This window comes from Uloborus diversus, chromosome 9 (assembly GCF_026930045.1).
Source record: "Uloborus diversus isolate 005 chromosome 9, Udiv.v.3.1, whole genome shotgun sequence".
Lineage (NCBI taxonomy): Eukaryota > Metazoa > Arthropoda > Arachnida > Araneae > Uloboridae > Uloborus > Uloborus diversus.
This window is the reverse complement of record NC_072739.1, coordinates 103,559,000-103,579,689: the sequence shown is the minus strand read 5'-3', so window position 1 is coordinate 103,579,689 and position 20,690 is coordinate 103,559,000. Positions and strand designations below refer to the sequence as shown.

General features: G+C 34.6%; 1 protein-coding gene across 2 annotated transcripts in view; it reads right to left on the bottom strand.

The window, feature by feature from the left end:
* Positions 1 to 441: 441 nt before the first annotated feature.
* Positions 442 to 20,690, bottom strand: part of LOC129230595 (CD109 antigen-like) — a 131,898-nt gene continuing 111,649 nt past the window's right edge. Inside the window, exons 30-36 of one of the 2 annotated variants that reach the window (XM_054865002.1) lie at positions 18,295 to 18,482; positions 13,289 to 13,441; positions 10,793 to 10,855; positions 9,463 to 9,575; positions 7,417 to 7,576; positions 5,394 to 5,496; positions 442 to 1,475 (exon numbers count right to left, since the gene is read on the bottom strand). In XM_054865002.1, coding sequence (XP_054720977.1) covers positions 1,285 to 1,475; positions 5,394 to 5,496; positions 7,417 to 7,576; positions 9,463 to 9,575; positions 10,793 to 10,855; positions 13,289 to 13,441; positions 18,295 to 18,482 — 971 coding nt within the window. In that variant the 3' untranslated portion in view covers positions 442 to 1,284. The remainder of the gene's footprint in view (positions 1,476 to 5,393; positions 5,497 to 7,416; positions 7,577 to 9,462; positions 9,576 to 10,792; positions 10,856 to 13,288; positions 13,442 to 18,294; positions 18,483 to 20,690) is intronic. The other variant, XM_054865003.1, reaches the window with a different exon arrangement.

Genomic DNA, 20,690 nt, shown 5'->3' with positions numbered 1-20,690 from the left:
TGGTCAACCCCTAATGAATATTTCTGGCTGCTTTTTCTTTTTTTTCTTTGCTTATAGAAATAAGTTTATTTTTAGGTTAAGAGCATTATATTTTTTGTACTTATTCTATACATCTTTCTAACATTATTCAACTCTAAATGCTCAGATACAGTAATTATGAATTTTTATTTGAAGTCTCACCTAAGCAAACTTTCTTTCCCAAAAATATTTCAATGAGTTCGCCAAGAATGTTTTTTTAATTTTATTTTGACTGCATTAAAATAAATGTTTTTGTTTTTCTCTTCTTTTTTTAATGTAACAATTTTTCCTTGCATTTAATTTGAGGAGGCTTGTTGGCGTGCTTCAATGGAAAGTATAAGATGTTTTAAACTTTAAAATCATATTCAAATTTTCAGCCTTTCAATGCAAAAAGATAGAGTAAAATCAGCACACAAATAAATAATCTTCATCAAATTAAATATTCTTTTTATTTACAAATCTTGGAGCATTTCAGACAATTTAAAAATAGAAAATAATTTGTTAATTTCTAGCATGAAGAAACTTTTTGATGAAATATTTTTTAAATAAATACATTCCAGAATTTTAAAACACTTTATACAAAGAAAGTGGATTAAAAAATTTTTTTAACTGAGAAATTTACTATACTTATGACTGAAAAAAATATATATGAAAGTATAATATGGACATCTTGAAAATAGACCGACCAATGAAACTATCCAAACCCAGAAATGACTAGAGATGCAAAAACCCACATTTCTCCTAAAATTTTAACCTTCAATCTACGAGTTAGGAATCAACCTTTGAAAAACATTGAGAATTATTTAATTTTTTCATTGAACTTTCCGTTCCAAATCAAAATGTCCACATAAGTCATATCTATAAAACACCAACAAGAACTTATAAAACCGATGTAAGAACCAAAAACTGAATCTTAACACAAGAATAAGCAAAAAAATAGTTGAAATAAAATCATGGAATGTTAGTACATTAAATGGATGCAGACTTCTGCAACATCTTTGCATGAAACATTATGATCATGATAAAATACATAAGTTAGTGACATTTCACTACAAGTCTCATCTGTATCCATACAGTTTGAAGGTTTAAAAAAATCTTGAGCCACTGCACATTTGTGCTGCTGTGGCATATTTCACAGGCACTGTCATTTCGCAACTGTATAGAAAAAGGCTTCTCACTTCAGATCACTTTTTGATATAATGCGACTCGCATATGAATGTCAGTAATTCGCAACAACTGAATGGCATTCTTCTGAACTCTGCTTCTTCAGCGAACTCTTCTGTAGAAACCCATAACAAGGAACAAAGCCGTTGCTAACGAAAAGGCACTGCACAGCACACTGTTTCCAGAACTGATACCACCCGATAACTCATTGCACGCATTTCCGCAATCCTGTCCTTCGCACAGTCTGCAGAGGGTGATGGCTTTTGGCTCGTAGAACATCCTTGCACTTTTAGCTGTCAAAAAGCAAAAATTCAGAATTTAATTTCAAGTCTATTATCTATTCTGAATGTGAATTCAGCAAGAATTGATAGTGGAAGTAAACAAAGCAACGTGACACTTGGCGATACAACTGTCTGATTGGCAAAGGGTTGGCAAAAACAGTGCCAATAAGATAAGCGAAAGCTCTTGGGAAGAATTACCAATCCAATGAGTAATTCAAGCAAGGCTGGATTTGGAAGTGTGGAGGCCCCGGGGCAATGAAGGAGTGGAGGCCCCTAATCAGGGTTTGAAAAGATCATATTTTCGAAAATATCCGAATATTTTGATACATATGTATATATCCGATATTTTCGACCCGTGAAAGTTAATATATTTTGTAAAAATTTTACTGTGTGGGCCCCTTTGTTGTGGAGGCCCCGGGGCAGTAGCCCCACCTGCCCTCCCTTAAATCCGGCCCTGAATTCAAGACAGTGACAAATGGTAGGCGCAAACAGCAACAATCTTTGTTTACTTCCTCTATTCAATTCTTCCTGAATGCACTACAGTCTATTAGTTTCTAATCTATTATCTAGTTTCTAGAACAAAACAAAGCCCAAAGAGAAAGTTCTATTGGCTAATAAATCCCTCCCTTTGATAAAATACAACCATTTGGCGACAGAATAAAGATCAATTCCCATAAATAAAACAATTGAAGTCTAATGAATTTTTTCTGCATATTTTAGCAGATTGTATTATTTCTAATGTTTCTGTCCCATTTCATCCGTTAGTATTTTCAGAATAATATAATGGTTCTGGGAAAACAAAATTACCATAGCACATAAATCCAAATTTTTAAGTTGAATAACTTCGGTTGCAGAAGTGCAGCATATATTTTTAAAAAATAAACAAATTAATATAATTACCTTAAGAGTTGTGTATATTAAGTATTTTCTCTTTTCGATATTGTTTACTACCTAAACTACTTTGATCGTTAAATGAAATTAAATTTGTAAAATTCAATAATGGAAGAATGGCTGAGCATTCAAGCAATGTTGGCTTTCACAGCAAAAATTTTAACTCTTTCAATACCAGGAAAACACCTGCGGTACCTTGATCCTAGGGATTATCAAGATACTACAGATTTTTTACCCAGCATACTTTCAATTTAAAAAAATAAATAGTTCAGATATTTTTATTCTAAAAATTCATTTGATTAACATTAAAAACATTAAAACACAAAATAATTCAAATATGTACTCATTCTCAAAAACAAAAGATTAATGTAAAACAAGGAACTTCAAAAGAGAAAATTTAAAAACATACTGTGTGATTTGACAATATCAACAAAAAATGTCACTGTAATGAGGATTTTATGCTCATAATGAACAATCATATTATTTTAAGAGAGATATCCTCAAGACCATCAATTAAGCTCTGATAATCTACTTCGAAATTTCACTTGTCTATATGAAACTTATACCGCTTTTTAATAATCACTAATTATAAACCTGTCATCTGTTCAAGTTTTCATGTCTCAAAAATTACAATAATTCAAGAAAAAAAAACTCCTTGATATGCATAGCAAATGCTTTCATCAGCAGTATTAATTAATTTTTCCAGTGGGATCGTTTCCAAAACTTGGAAAGTATTTTTTTTTTTTTTTAATGAAAGAGCATTCTTAAAAACATAGGATTTGACCATTTTTTGAATAATTTGACAAAGTTTAATACTTTTTAAAAATTATTTTAATCAGTGTGCATATTCAATTTCATTTTTTATGCTTCTGCACAGGACATCACGAGCTATGAAATGCCATTCACTGATGCCATTAGTGCAGAGCACAATATTTAATTTGCATCTTTACTCACATGTACTGACAAAGATATATTTGATAGCAAGCCTAGAGCGCAATTGCCTTCTGAATTATCATAAGCTGGAAACACGGTAGGCAGCCAGCGTAAGCATTCAATGCGCTAGTGAAGTACGTGCCGAAGTTCATCACTTGCGATGTCATAAGGACCATGCCTTGTTTGAAAAATCTGACATTAAAAAAAAATAATTAAAAACTGACAATTTTGAAAATAAAAGATTTTTTTCGATCCATGTTATTTTCTTTTTTTTTTTGCTCATTCTATCAACTTCAGTCACTAAAAGTAGTACTTTTTACTGAAGGAAACATCCACATTGAGTTTTTTGATCAATCAAAACATAGTACATATCTCTATATATGTAATCTTTTTGTTTAGTTTACTTTATACAGAAAAGCAAACCATCAGCAATACAGTTAATGAGAAAAATTTCAGATAGAAACTATTGCCAATGTACAACAGAATCTATTATACTGCATATACCATCACATTCCTTAATATCTTAAGATATTTCAGTCCATTCATAAAGTCTAGTTTAACTCATTTGTTTGCAGAATGCATTCCTAGCTCATTAAGTTCAAAGAAAATAAACAGTTGCTTTTCACCCTGCTGTCTGCATTTCTGTTGCGATTATTCCTCAGTCATGTGTGGTCCGCATAAGCAAATCAAGCAGTGCTTGGACACTATTCTTATGCTTATTAAGGACACGAAATATGAATATGGTATATATTTTCTGTTCGTCAAAATGAGTAAAAATCTGCGAGTAGCTTGACTGACCGAGATCCCCTGTGCACAGTTCTCCTATCTGGCAAACAGCAAACCACGAGAATTCAACAAGCCTAATCCAAGCAGAAATGGAATTGAAGGGTTGTTGCCATGACAACCCACGTTATCCTAGCTCCAATACAGTGAGAGAAGACAGGTGAAGAAGTGCGTTTAACAGCGTCAATTCAAGCAAGTTTCGTTTGCTTGGGCAGACCGCACGTCACTGCTATTCCAAAACTATTATTACTTTATTTTCAGTAAGTTACCGCCCTAAAGCCAGGGCTAAGGCAGAAATACATGAAATACACCGCCAGCTCAGTCATTCCAGCCGAGGACTGCAGTTTCGTGCTTATTAGCACTCATCAGCCTGGCATAGGAAGCTGGAGGTGGAAAACATCATAAGGAAGCCAAGAGTGCCTAACAAACTGGTAGCTAATATAGAATTAGCAATGACCAGATGAGTGACCAAAGCAATGGTTCGGTTCAACTTGAAAATTGACGGCAAGGCATGGTATTTTTAGTAAGTTACCACCTCCAGCTCAGTCACTTCCTATGCCGGGCTGATGAGTGCTAATAAGCATGAAACTGCAGTGCTCGGCTGGAATGACTGAGCTGGTTGTGTATTTCATGCATTATTTCTTTACCTCTGAGCCAGACTAGGGTAAGTCACATTATTACTATTTTTCAGGAGAGTGAAAAAACTTTTGCCTTGTGAATACAAAGGATGTGGACACATGCTCCTTTATGCGGGAAAATACTTATGAAGGAATTTCTTTTATGTAATTATGCTGTGATGACTGAATGTGGAATAAGATTCTACACATAAAGGGGTAATAACCTGAAAATTGCCATTTTTGGACTTACATTAGTCTTGCTCTGAGATACTAATTTGTCAATTTAATATACTTCATCTCTTTTAAATTTTACCTTTTTTTTTCTTTAAAATACCCATGCATTATTTCTTAAGTTTATGTTTGGTAAGAATAAATTTTAACCACAGTTAGAGATACAGCTGGCATTTTTTTCAAAGCGTGAAAAAAACCACTTCACATTTTTTAGAAGAGTGAATTGCAGGAAAATGGTGAAGTCCATAATAATCATCAGGTTCAATTTTTTAAAAATGCAACTAACTTTCTAAGGATGAAATAAAAAGAAGCAGTAAAAGAAAAAATGTGAAGTTTTTTTTTATCTTTAACACTTGGTATGTTTTACATTTTGCATTAACAGTGCAAAAAACCCTCTAAAATATATAAACTGCACCCCTGATCTAATACAACTGATGTCATTCAAAAAAGACATTGACTAAATTTGTTTACTTACATAGATCATAATAATCATACACTCGAATGGGAACAGGTTTCTGATTAGCCACTTTATGATTTCGAAATGCTGGAACATTGACACACATTTCGTCACCACCAATCTGAAAATGACAAAAGTCTTAAGAAAGTATACTGACACCTTTCAATACAAAATGAAAGTTCTCAAAAAAAGTAATTTTATTGGTTTATAAAATGACTTATGCTTAAAATGCCGATATGAAGGACCAACACCAGATTAAATTAGTTCGGAAAATCTTTTCAGAATTATCTTTCTCTTATAATATTAGTATATTTGTTGGTTGATGGAAACTCAAACTTTTTTTGGCCTTGAAAGTGAGGTTTTAATAACCTAGAAACACACATATGAAATATTCTTGCAATACAGTAGAACCTCTTGATAAGGGACACCGAGGGAACCGGAAATTTTGTCCCTTAAATAGAGGTGTCCCTTCTTCGGAGGTATTAAAGTTCATATATTCAATGTATTAAATCAGTATAGTTTCGTAATAAACACAAACCATTAAGATAAAAGGCTAAAAATCATTGATGTATACTGAAATAAAATTCAAAATTATTCAAATTTCAAAATTGATTCTTTTAACAATTAAAACTTAATAAAAAATTTGGCAATGGTATAGTTTTGTAACTCACATTAATTATTTCGAAGTCATTCTTTGCATAAACTTGTAAGATTTCATATAATTTAAAATTCAATACAATAAAAATTTCAATCAATGTTTACCTTTCAAAATTTTCTACACGAAGTTATCCCTGCGCCCTGTCAACCATCCATTGGCCATCAGCCCACACAAATGTATTGAGAAGAGGGAATAACATGCGTAAATTTCAGCAAGAATTTCATAATGCATCATGAAATTCTTGAAAAAATGCATCCTATCAGTACACATTCATGTCAAACTTTCACCAGTTGAATTTTAGATTCTTAAATTCCAGTGAATTCAATACTTAGTAGGCATTCACATTCATTTTTTGCTGTAACTGTCCCTTAAATAGAGCATCCCTTATTTAGAGGCAAATACATGCAGGTCTCCATTCAAAGGGACTGGGACCAGAAAAAATGTCCCTTAAATAGATGCGTACCTTAAAGGAGGTTCTACTGTATTATGCTTTAATAATGTATACTTCGTTATTTATTTCTTTTATGTAAAGCTAACAATTTTTATTTTATAATGGGTTATTAGAAAATTTATTTGATGAACACTAAAATAACTTGTTTCAAAAAATTCTTCTGCAACCAATATAGAGCAGTCTGAATAACCTTAAATTTCTACTACACCTCAGCCTACCTAATAAAAAGTAACCCACGGGTCCATGCCAGCTAACTCAATTTGTGGCCAACAAAGACCTCGTAAATACCTACTGTCTTGGACCTCTAACTCAGTAAGATGGTCAAAAACTTAAACCATTGTTTGGGGGTAAACACCTCCTAACTTTCATTAGCAGTTGCAGATTGATTTGGGTCTGGAAAGGATCGTTTGTTAGATGAATTCAGCAACATTACCATGAACTAATTTTTTTCTTAATAACTGATTTTTTTAATGTTTCATGTCATTTGTACATAGCATAGGATGGAAAAGATTTGGGACAGCAAGACCAGGGCCATAAATTAATTTTGAGTGGGGTTACTGATTTCCGAGAATATCAGGATTTTCATAATCATGACAGAACTGCTAGAAATTATCTATTTCAATATTAATGGAAGTAATGCAACTGTAATGCTGAAAAAAAAGCAAAAAATATTTTTACTATAAAAGAAAATTTGTGCCAATTTGAGGGTTGTTTGAACCCTCTAAACCATCTCATGGAACCCCTTTGATCCAAAACATTTTTGATCTTGAGTTGAAAAATGTCAAGGAAGGAAAGAATTGGCCATGTATCTTCTTCTGCTTACCCCAAAATATTCAAATTGTACTTTGGGATATTTTCACATTTCGCTTTAGAATCATTTATTATGTTTTACCAAGATTTACCATAGCAGCTGCAGTAGCAAAAAAACTCACCCTGTCAAAATAGATGACAACATTCGTATCCCCATCTTGAGTTTCAATTCTTTTTACTTTATCCATTTTCATGGCCGGAAAGGTTTCAGAATCTGCTTGGAATCCTGAAGGCAACCCAACCTCCATGACAGCCATGTTGCTGAAACCTTTTTCAGTGTACCTAGAAGTGAAGTAAGGAAAGGTATCAGCATTATTAATCAACAACATGCACTACCATTTACAAGTCCAAAGGAGCAAAGCAAAGAGGTGGAGTGGCATAAGGGAATGCTTGCACTCATCAGCAGCAATTAATTACTTTTCTGATGCTATATCTTGCATTTAACAAAAAAAAAAAAAAACATTTGAGTTCTGACATCTTGAGTTTGTTTCTAGAAATTGACTGGAATGAAAATGGAGAAGAAATTCACAACCCTCACTGACAGAAATGAAGTTTTCAAAAATGAGTACATTCATGCTTTCAAATTTTCTTGAAACCTTTTGTTTCAAATATGATGAAACCTTGAAACCTTTTGTTTCAAATGATCAACCCATGATTTCAAATAGTTTGCTGAAATATTTCAAACTTAAAAATGAGTACATAATACTCAGGTTTGAATTTATTACACATTCAAAAATGAGCACACATGTTGATTTGAGTATTTTATGAGCATTTGAATGTTTCAAATTTGAATTACCACGTAGTCGGAGCCATTTTGATTCACGATATGCTCAAATTTAAGTACCTTTTCGTCAATTTTGAAATTGTTGTTTTTAGAGTGTTCATACTATGACTGCGTTCTCAAACCTTGATGGGTAGCTACCAGTCAGTTGATCACATGACAGCTAATGATGTCAGGGCATGCTAAAGCATTGGAGTATGTGAACGCAGTCCATGACTGGTGATTTTCTAGATTGGCTAACACAAAGATTATTTATTAAAAAAAGAAATGGTCATCAGGATGTATTAATAAAGATCTGGTTATTGTGGAAAATTTTGCAACCATATACTCATCACAAAGATTAAACTTGCAGTCTATACCTTTACGGTATTTTTATTTCTTAACAATCTTAAATGATAGGGATTTGTAATCTGGAAATTTTGTATCAAGATGACGTTCTGTTTTTCAAGTTCATTTATGTTTCTCCTGTAAATTTTACCCCTTCCCTCCTTTTTAAAAGCAAAATCTGCTAAGTCTTAAACCAACGCAAGCAATTTGTAACCATGGGGACCAAAAGTTGTCCTCTTAACAAATATTAAAACAATGAGCTGAACTAATTCTCGCAGTCATGGTAATCTTAAAAATCAGAGCAACTTCAAACTCTGTCAAGCTTAAAAAGCAATTTGTGATTGCTCAAAAACTACATTCCTAAAAACATAACTACTTATCTAGGGGAGAAAATTTCAACATGTAGTCAATCACTGTTTAATGACAATGTGTTATTATCTAGGGTCGTGAAGGAGTCCTTCAAACAATGCTTATGAATCATCCAATACATACCATTTTCTCTCCCTTTATCTGTTATTTTTTTACAATAATGTTTCTTCTGTGTTCTCTTTTCACTGAAAATATTGCAGCTTTTATGAAATTTTTATCATGCTAATGTAAATTTTATAAAATAATGTTAGTTTATGTGATTTCTAGGTATTTTTAAAATGCTTAACGCAAGTTTTTACTTAAATTTAACAGCAATGTCATGGAAAAATTGTTTTAATAAGCAGCACTTTTTTTTAAAGCAGGATCAATTAATCATTTCTTGCAAAGTGATCATTTATGGTACCATCACACTCAAATAGTTTATCCATTATTTATTTATCCATTTAATTTATTTATCCATTTTAAGACATTTGAAATCTATAAAAAAAAATAATGTTAATCTTATTGATATTTAAAAAATAATAATAAATAAGGATTACCAAAATTCCACAATCCAGTGGATTACCTACAATTCAGACCCGAAATGCAAGCATTTTAAATCCTACAATTTATGAATAAGCACAGAGCTCACAGAGTTCAAATTAGAGAAAAACAATTTAAATTCAAAAAAAAAAAAAAAAAAGAGAATTACCTTGTACAAATGTCTAACTCCATGAAGTCATCAGTTGAAGCTTTGCCCAATGCTTGCTTAATAGCGAAAGCAGGCTTTTTCTCAGTTGATTCTACATTATATGACCATGAAACCTAAAAATGCATCACAAAATTAAATCTTGAGATGGCTCAGTTAAAGATCACTAAAAAAATTTTTTGTAGTTTATTTTTCTAATTTCCAATTTTTAAAATCTGTTAAAACTTAATGTATAGAATTGATTAGGAACCTTAATTATTTAATGCACTAGCAGAGCCAACATTTGCTCCAAAGGGAGGGGTTCATTATAAAAAGTCAGATTTTTTGAACTGGGGGAAAGCAAGAGATTACAGTTAGAGCCCAGTTTAAATTGTAAATGCAGAAGAGCATTGTTTTATCTCTTGTGCTTGAAATTAATGAACTTTTGTGTTGTGATTACTAAAAAGCTATTATTGCAGTTGCGTTTAAAAATCTTCTTGCAATATTTTTTTTTCAAGTGCAGTGCACTGAATGTACAATGCTGTGACCTGTAGCAACTAAAAATGTAGAACCTACCTCATAGTATCATTAATGATAAAATGTTGATTGTTCAAAAAATAATTATTATTTTATGTGTGAATGAGTGATAACCAAAAGAAGAAATCTCCCTATTGCTTGTTCTGTTTAATCGTACTCCTAACATCACCACTGATTGTCTAAAATTGCGTTTTCAGAACTACAATTTTGTGAAATTTTCGGGAGCCCAGAGAAAACCTGAGCACACCCCAATCAATATCAAAACATTTCCATAGAAGAGTCCTAAACCTTCTCTCAAAAATGCATTTTTATGATATCAATAACAAAAGAAAAATCATTTATGTTTCCTACATTTTTTCTTCACTATAAGTAATCAAATTTACATCCGAAGATTATTCTCATTTTTGTTCCTTTATAAATTTTATAAAATATTAATTTTCAATTTATATCAAAAAATTATTTTCATTGGTGATGTTTAATTATAAAGTTTTAAAGTAATATACCTACATAGGATTTATTTTAATTCTCTATAAATTTCTAATGTAACAAACTGCTCATTATTCACAATTACGATACTGCCAATAGTGTCTTTATTCACACTAGCTCGTGTAAATTTCTGAAGTAACACAACTTGCAGAATGGATTTGGTTAATTCATTTTGCACACATATTAATTTTAGTTAAAAATGTTCGATAATAATGCTCAAAATATTTCTTGTAAACATTACTGTTCAATAATTCACAGATATAATTTCATATGCAAAAGAAGAAAGCATTCAATTCAAACATTATAAACAGTTGAATAATGCTGAACTTACTTGTATAATGCCAACACCAAAACCAACAGCTTGGATATTCACAGATTGCATATCGGAAGGAAGCTGCAAGATTGCAAATATGTAACCAAAGCAGTATAGGCAGGAAAGTTTTTAACATTCAAGTAAACATATTTACAACTTTCAGTAAAACTGCAATTGTGAGATACAGAATTTCAAGGAATCTGCTTACTGCTCAATAATAGATTTATTCAACAAAAACAGGAAAGCATTAAATGAGTGTGAGAATCAAAGATATCTTAATTTTTTAATCTTAATATTTTCCGTAAAAGGCTTCTTCCACATTTTCCCCCCCCCTGAAGCAGCTCTTTGCAACTATGAAATTCACGTATACAATTTTCATTGGAAACTCTTTCCTTCAGTTAGACAGCATCATGCAAATCTGAATGCAATATATAAGTTTCATCAGCTTTGGCAACAAGATTTCATTAAAACAGTACAAAAACTAAAAATTCACCTGTGCAAACCAAAGGAGGGTGGGGGAGGGGGACTTCAGTTTTTAAAATTCCCATCACTTCAAAATGGGGACATGGTTTACTTAAGTTGACCTTTGGTAACCCCAAGGCATTTGGCATGATCAGAGGCGCCGACTTGCAAAAATTATTGAGGGGGCTAGACATCACCGGGGGTTTAGGTGGTTATACAGTCCCACGGAGGTCCCCCCCCCCCAAATAAAGAGCAGATTTTTGTACCTTGAAAATGCCAATTTACATATTTTCTGGTGTTTAATTTAAACAAACAAATGTGAAATGGCGTTTTTACCGTAAAACAATCTAAAAAATGGTATACAAATTTTCTAATTCAACTAGATCATGTCCCTTGTCTTAGAAAGAGACAGTTTTTTGTTCTTTTCTACGGGGAGCCCCGCAGTGGCGTAGAGAGGCATTGAAAAAGGTAGGGCACTTGACTTGCATGGAAGGGCACTCCTAGAGATGTCGACTTAAAAGAAAAAATATATTGTGAAGGGGGGGGGGGGGAGGTCTTGCCACGGGAAATTTTCTAAATTTGAGATCAAAAATTGTGAGCTTCAAAGTTTTTTTTAAGCATTTTAAAGTCATTTAATCAACATTAGAACCCCGAAAACTCGACAAGCCTGACACATATTTTTTGGCTTTGAAAAAAGGAAATAATAAGTACAAACACGCACAGTATTTTTGTAAAAAGGTAATTTAATTAACGCATGTTTTTTAAGACCAGTTGTTTTTTCATAAGTGATATCGGCTGACATATTCAAGTCTAAATGCAGTTTCTCAATGTCTAGTTCATTTTTGAAAAACTCACTTGATTTTTCAAAATTTGTTTCACTTTTGTTTAATAAAAGCAAGCACTCTTGTTCAACTGCAATGACTTATGTGAGTCCAGTTGATGTAAACCGCCCAGTAATGCAAGATTGTACCATTTCACAAACCTCAATGTATTGCATTGTAGTACTTGGGGGATTTTGAAAGTGCTGGCTTTGTTGTTTTCATACTTCTTTGGTATACGTCGATTCCGAGGAAGCGAAAGGATCATCATTTTCTGAAGGTTTTCCTTTTAAACACAATTCCCAAAAGCATTCAAAACTATCACGACTCCCATTAAATATACAAATCAAACCCTCATATATTTTTTTCCAGATCAGCAACACTTAGAAGAGTACGCCGCAGCGCTGCCCACTAGCAACAGACTTGACCCGTAAGTTCACACACTGGGACAAATTCTTAGTGTGCTTGCAGCACCGTAACACCATCATTATTCACACCACTCGTTTTCAGTTAACCTGCTTACTACCATAATAATTATTTGTTTTAACTCATTACTGAATGTATTTTACAAGGTAAATTATCTTCAAACAAGGAAAATAAAAGATAAATTTATGAGTTTAGAAAGCATAAAATGACTAATAATTTTCTTGATTTATTCAGGGGGGGGGGCTCTGCCATCTCAAAAATATTTTTGAGGGGGCTTGGGCCCCCTCAGGTCCAATGGAGTCAGCGCCACTGGCATGATCAAACAATTATTTACAGTTGGAAGAAAATTGGTAAAAAATGCTGAAGAGTTGGACTTGTAACTGAATTTTAGGACAATGGTAAGAAAAGGAAACAAGCATTTAAAAAACTAGTTAAGAGATTTTTTAACTTAAATTTTAAAAAATGGGCTTTAATGAACACAGTATTTCTACATCCCTGACAAAAGTCTATAGTCAGATACTTAAATAACGGCGGAAGTCAACTCCAACTTCTCTGGGTAGGTAAACAGCATTATCCACAAATTTTTCGCTTTTTTTTTCTTCCGCATTTTTGTCAACTATCCTATTTTAATTTTTTGTACAAACAGGCAGATTTGGTTTCCGCTTCAAATGAAGCATGAGAAGAACTTCAAGCTTCAATATTTTACCAATGTTTGTGAGAAATCAAAAACATGTTTCTTCACATATCTCACAACATATTTTCATAGTACAGATTAGTCCCAAAAGAGTAAATTTTTAAGGAAACTCACTATGACTTTTTGCAAGACCATGGCATTATCTGAACTAATATTCAAAGATTTCTTCATGTCATCCTTGGTGTTGTAAGTTACATTGATAGATATGGATGTAGATGCCAATCTGGTTGCTAATGAAGCCAAAGCTTGAATTCCAATCACAGTATCCTAAATTGAAAGGAAAATAAGAAAATTTATTTCAATAAAGCATTAGAATTAGATCTCATTCATAAACATTAGAATTAGATCAAGCTTGTCACAAGTCACAATACAGTAAACTTCCGAATATCCACAAGGGGCTTCTCCGCGGCCCCTCACACTTTCAAAATAATAATAAATAAAAAATTCTGTGATAATTTATTGAATGTAGATAAATGCATGCATTTTAAGCTAACAAGGCAACATTTATTTTTAGACATTCCTATTGCATTTTTCCCTATCCCTTCAAATAATGTTAAACCTTCAAAGGTCACCGAAACTCGACACAAGTTGAGACCCCATTTTTAAATTGACACTACTTACAACTTTACATCCTCACGAATTACTGATTTTTAGACCTACCCAACTAATTTTTAGATCTATACTACTTACATGCCGTAAACAAGTCTTGAAAAAAATCCTCTCCCCTCCACTTTGCGTATTTGGAGTGATCTAGTTTGATCTGCTGCAGTTAATCTGCTTGCACTATTTGCTCACAGATCTCTGAATTCATTTGTAATAATGAGCGTTTCTTTTCTAGTTTTACATACAATGTTATCTTTAAAACTATTGTTTAAATGTATGCAAGTGCCATTGATTTTTTTTAGCACTATGTGCAAACACTGGCATCGTTTTTACCTAATTTGCAGATCATCCGCGAATTTGCTTATCCACAGTTAATGTGCCACCCTATTCCGCGGATAATCAAGAATTTATTATAACACCATGCAATGTGTAGTTTTCATCTTTAACATCAAATGCATGTATAAGATAATGTATAAACTTATAAGTATCGCTGAGAAAAACATGTAATGTAAATGTCAAACGTTGAAACTAAAAATAGTAAATTTTACAGTTGAACATAAAGTAAAAGTATGTCAAAATATGAATGTTGAATGTCCTTGTTGAACTGCCGATGTACTTTGTTTGCCTTTCTTTCAATTTTGAAGCATCTTTTCCCTTTTTGAAGTTTTATATAGCCCAATTTAAACCAGTTAAAAGCATCTCTTCTGCTCGCCGATTCGCTGATAGAGGGCGCTAGTGTTGCTGGGGTGATATTTTGCTGCTCCTGAGATAAGTGATTTTTTACTGTAATTGTTTATTTTACTAATTTAATTTCAGTAATTTTATTGTATTTTATCATATAATTAAGTATTTTTGTGCTTTTAAGTCTTATTTTTGATTTACTTGCTTTCTTAAAGTGTTTTTCTATTCTTTGTAGCTAAACCTAAAATGTGCTGATTTCTTGTTGTTAAGCATGAGTGCTCTGTTAAGTGTGTAACTTGTTTATTTTAATTTACTGCTTGTCTTAGGATTTTGTAATTTTTGTACCTTTTACTTCCAATGCTTTTTAATTCTAATAATTAGTTTTATTTCTTCAATTTTGCATTTTTGTATTGACTTTTAAGTGTATCATTTTCAGCTAGAATGGGGGTTATATGCATAATGAAAGAGGTTAAAAGTGGTAAAGGGGACAAGTGGATTTCTTGTGACCTATGTCAGATGTTCTGCTTGTTTAAGGGGAAGGATGAGTCTGAGAAGGATTTCATTTGCACTAACTGTGTTGAACTCTCGGAAATCAGAGTTAGGATGCTTACCTTGGAGGGTGAGTTAGCATTAGGCTGTAGGAATGTAGATGGGGTAAACACTCCAGAGGGAAAGGGGGAAGTTAGTAAAAAGGAGGTGGGCATCAGCTGTGTGTTAGATAGTGGGAATATTCCAGAGGTAAAGGGGAAAGTTATTGCTGAGGCAACAGACTGGGAAACAAAGAGTATAATTTTGGGAGATTCAATGGTGCGTGAGGTGGGAAACTCAATAGGCAGAGTTAGACGTAAGGTGGCTAGATGTTGTTTGTCAGGGGCTCGGGTGAGAGATGTAAATAGGGTTGCTGAAAATAAGGGGGTAAATAAAGAGGATGTAGTTACTTTGTGGGTGGGAACTAACGATGTAGGCCATAGTAACAACAATGAGTTTACTAAGGAATGGGATTCCCTGTTGGACAAAGCAACCAACAGTTCGGCAAATGTCCAAGTGGTTGGTTTGCTTCCCAGATATGGAGTGCATAGGAGCTGGTTAAACCAACGGGCTAGGTGTATGAACCTGGTACTCAAGGAAATTTGCGTTAAGCGTAGCATCAGGTTTTTTGATGTGTGGAGTAAATGTCAACGCGATTAGATTGCTAGGGATGGCCTGCATCTGAGCTCTACGGGTGTCAAAATGGTTAGTGGTTTGGTTTTAGAGGATTCAGAATCAAAAAACTAAGTTGGAATGGGGGGCATGCTTTAAGGAGCAGAAATCGAATAGGTACTAACTATTGGGATTTTAGTAGAAACGGAAATAGGGTGGCTAGTAAGAGCAAAGGTTTTAACAGTTGGGATTCAAATAATCGCGCAGCATTAAATAAAGGTAAGGTGGGCTTACTTAAGGTTTTTTATACAAATGCTCGTAGTATTAGGAACAAGATGGAAGAATTGAAAAGCATATTAGACGAGAGGTTGGATATTATTGAATAGGCCAGGCTATTCATGTATAGCCTGGAGCAAAGGAGAGTCTGAGGGGACATGATTCAGTTATTTAAATTTATCAAAATGAAAGATGTAGATGGATTAAATTTTTGCGGGGAAAGCAGGACAAGGGGTCATTGTTTTAAGCTATTTAAATCTCAGGCTAACTTGGAAATCAGGAAAAACTACTACTTTAGCAGGGTCGTGGGCACTTGGAATAGCTTACCGGAAGAGGCGGTAATGAGCAAGGGAGTGGATAGCTTTAAGAGGGCCATTGATCTTCATTGGGGACTAATAAATTGACTAGGACCAGCCTAGCTGGGCCCAGAGCCTGTTGCTGGTCGTCACATTTGTATTTGTATTTGAATGACAATAAGAAGCCTGTAGATGTTGTTTACATTGATTTTCAAAAAGCTTTCGATAAGGTACTGCATGTTGCTCTACTTATCAAATTAGCTGATATAGGAATAGGAGGGAAAACTTTCATTTGGGTAAAAAACTGGCTGACCGGAAGGAAACAAAGGGTAGTTGTAAGGGGAAAATAATCTAATTGGAGTGAGGTTTTAAGTGGGGTTCCTCAAGGATCAGTGTTAGGGCCTGTTTTGTTCATTGTTTTTATAAACGATATTCAAAAACATATTTCTGGGCACATGAATTGTTTTGCCGATGATGTCAAAGTTATGGGAACTGTAGAAAATGAAGAACAAGCAAAACAGCTGCAAGAGGATCTAGATCATATTACGGAATGAGCTGATAAATGGGGTATGGCTGTTAATGTTGGGAAATGTCAAGTGCTACATTTAGGGCATGGAAATAAGTGTACAAGTTATTATTTGCAAGGTTCAGTCATTAGTCAGGCAGACAAAGTTACTGATCTGGGGGTCTTAATAAGTCAGGATTTAAAGTTTAGCCAACAGTGCAGCATTGCTAGTAACAAGGCCAATAAGATGCTTAGGTTTATCAATAGATCTATTTCAAACAAATCTAAAGAAGTTCTTCTGCCCTTATATAGAAGTTTGGTAAGACCTCATTTGGAGTATGCTGTTCAGTTTTGGTCTCCTTATCTTAAGAAAGACATTAATGCATTGGAAAGGGTTCAAAGGCAAGCTACAAGGCTAATAAATGGACTTTCTCACTTAGACTATAATTCCAGGCTTAGAAGGCTAAAAATGTACAGTCTTGAGCAAAGAAGAGACCGAGGGGACATGATTCAGTTGTTTAAATTTATTAAAATGAATGTTACGGGGCTGAAGTTTAGCACTGAAAACAGGACAAGGGGTCATTGTTTTAAGCTATTTAAATCTCAGGCTAACATGGATGTTAGGAAAAATTATTTTAACAGGGTAGTGGAATCTTGGAACAGTTTACCGGAAGAGGTGGTAATGAGCAAGGGAGTAGATAGTTTTAAGAGGGCCATTGATTTTCACTGGGGATTGTAAATTGAATAGGACCAGTCTAGCTGGGCCCAGAGCCTGTTGCTGGTCGTCACTTTTGTATTTGCTCCTCATACAATTTTTTGTCTTCGTTTTTTTTCTTATGTTTTCTGGTACTTTTGTTTCCCTCATATTCTTACATTGAAATAAAGTACCCTCCAGGTTATCCAGCCTAATATAGCCAAAGAATAGGTCGGATAGCAAGAATCCTGAATAGGGCAAAAATCACTTTTTGCTCCACTAATGCAAGCTGCTTAAAAAGCAATTTCTTTTCTTCGTTTTTCCCCCTTGCTTTCTTTCAGCTTTGTTTCGAATTTGTACGGAAATTTTCCCTCCACCACTTCCCACAATATGTTTTGTAAAATGTCCCTCCACTGGTCCAAAACAGCCTAAAAAGTGATTTCCCCTGTTCTTGTTTGTCTCCCTTTCTCTTTGTTTTGCTTCCAGTTTGTACATCAATTACTACTTTACAAGCTCCTGAAATTCGTTTTGCAAAATGTCCCACCACTAATCCTAGCCGCCTGAAAAGTGATTTTTCCTGTCTTGTTTATCTTTCCTCTCTTTCTGTTTTGCCTCCTGTTTGCATGTAGATTTTCCCACCCTGTAGCATGTAGACACCACCCTGTAGAATGTTTTTCCCACAAACGACCAGTCAAAACATTTCTAATTGTTGATTAGATCAAAGAGTACAGAAGGCCAGACAGTTAGGAACCCACTCTACTCTTCCCCTTTTGCAACTTTGATGAGATTTTTTCTACACTAATGATTTTCAAAAAGAGTCATTTTCCCACAGTGGTTTTGATGAACCTTCTCAGCAATTGCGGCTTTTGTGAATAGTCCCTTTTAATGATCATTAACTTTGAAAAGAAGGAAGAAACTACATTACCTGTGTGGAGGAATAGCCACCATTCTCATTTTGTTGCGAGATCATCCATCGCAGCACAGGGAGCGATCCAGCAACATCTCCTCGAATGGAATAAGTCAGCAAGGCATAAGCTGTCATCTCCACATCTTGGGACTGAGGTTTGTAATAAGATGCTCCATCCTTTTCCTTCTTCCAGTGCATAGTATCAACTGAAAACACATTGAACAAGAAAAATCACACAAGACTTAAAACTCTGACGTTAATGAGAAAGAAAACTATAGACATTCCTTTTTATTATTATTTCTCTATTTATTCAGGAACACCGCATTTTCTCCGAAAAAATCAGTCTCATCCAGGCGCGTCCTTACGAATCTTTTTGGAGGAAGGAACAAAGATCTTATACTCAATGCAAATTTTATCGGAAAACAAAAACTATGCCCACTTATAAGTAAAAACGAATTTTTTAAAGCAAGGAGGCAATTGACCCCCATAAATGACGGGCCTGGTCTCATCCATGGTTCAATAGGGGAAATTTTTTCTCAGTTTTCCGAACTAAAGTAAGAGAAATTTTACACTAGCTCTAACTTTCATTAACCAGGTGTTTATAATTGAACTTTCCCTGTTTGGACCTACTTAGAGTTAGCTAAAATAGACAGTCCTTGAAATTTCGCATACACAGAATATGGGAGAACAGAAATTTGCAATATGAAAACACTAAAAATCAAATGTTTACTTATAGGTGAAAAAAGGTGAATGAAGGAAACACAGTAATCTAGGAACAAAACACAGAATTTGTTCAATGTGTTTTTCATTTGTTTCAATTACATGTTACAAGTGTTATAAAGTAAGTATTTGTTTGCATGGCGTGTCAAGAGATGGCGCCACTAAATAATGTAGTTATGTGTATGCGCTCTGCTCGAGAGGAGAGCCCCGGACGAGGAATGCAGGATGTTGGATGTGTAATCTTGGAATAAAGCATTTTGATCTCTCCAATGTGTTTTCCTGCTCTGCAGAACCAACATTACAGTGGCGACGAGGATGCGATAAGAGCAGAGGAGAAAGTGATAAGTGAGTGATGCATAATTTTCGTTCGTCGGGAGGATATTATTTGCGAACTGCAAGCACATGGGGGTGCTAAGCCTAACGTGAAGGCAAGCGATTAGAACACTTCGGAACCATAACGGAAAACGAATTCTGAAGCATGGGTTCGTTTGGCCACATCAAAGAATATGATTCGGCAAACGAATCATGGACTCTCTACACGGAACGGTTACAGCAGTTTTTTGTTGCCAACGAGATAAAAGATGCCGATCGCCAAAGGGCGATCTTTCTAACCGTTGTGGGGCCGAACACTTATGCTCTGCTACGTAATTTGTTGTCCCCATCGGCCCCCACAGCAAAGACTTTGGAGGAAATTATCCAAGTATTGAACGCGCATTTTGATCCGGCCCCGTCGGAGATAGTGGAGCGCTACAAATTTAACAGCCGCGTGCGCCGAGCTGGCGAATCAGTGGCAACTTTCACAGCCGAGCTACGGAGTTTGGCTAAACATTGTAATTACGGGGCATCTTTGGATCAGATGCTGAGGGACCGCATCATTTGTGGTATCCAGGACGAGGGTATACAGAGAAAGTTACTGTCGGAGACGCAGCTCACGTTGACGAGAGCTACGGAACTGGCAGTAACGATGGAAGCGGCAGCAAGAGATGCCTCCAACCTTCGCTTGTCGTCAGGCGTTGAAGTAAACAAGATGCAAGCGAAGAAAAGTCCTAGCAGATGCACAGCAGACGCACAGAAATGCTACCGATGTGGCGATCCACACGTGCCAAGTGAGTGCAGGTTCAGAAGTTCTACATGCCATCTCTGCAAAAAGATCGGGCATATTGCAAAAATGTGCCGATCGAAACAAAAAGTTAAAAATTCTCAAGTGAATAATGTGAACAGTGAAGAGCCTACTACTGAGATGTCAAGAACCTATACATTATTCAACATCTGTGGTATGCAAGAAGCTCTGCCCCCAGCAAAGGTGGAATGTATTATTGAGGACCAGCCTTTCATTTTCGAAGTGGATACAGGTGCACCTTTTTCTTTGATACCTTTAAATGCTTACAGTAAAGTTAAACAGAATTTTCCGCCATTGGAACCATCTACAATCAAGTTAAATTCGTACACAGAGCATCCTATTAGAGTCATTGGCAGTGTACAAGTCACAGTGAAGTTTAAGTCTAATTCCTGTTCCTTACCGTTGTTGGTTGTCAAAGAAGGGAACGTGAATTTGGCAGGTCGTAATTGGATATATCCTTTGAAGTTAATGTCTGTTTTTAAAAATGCATCTCAACCTTATGCTGTAAATAATGTTCCAAGGCCGGAATTAAATTTTGAATCTGTTTTAAAAGAATACAATAGTTTATTTTCAC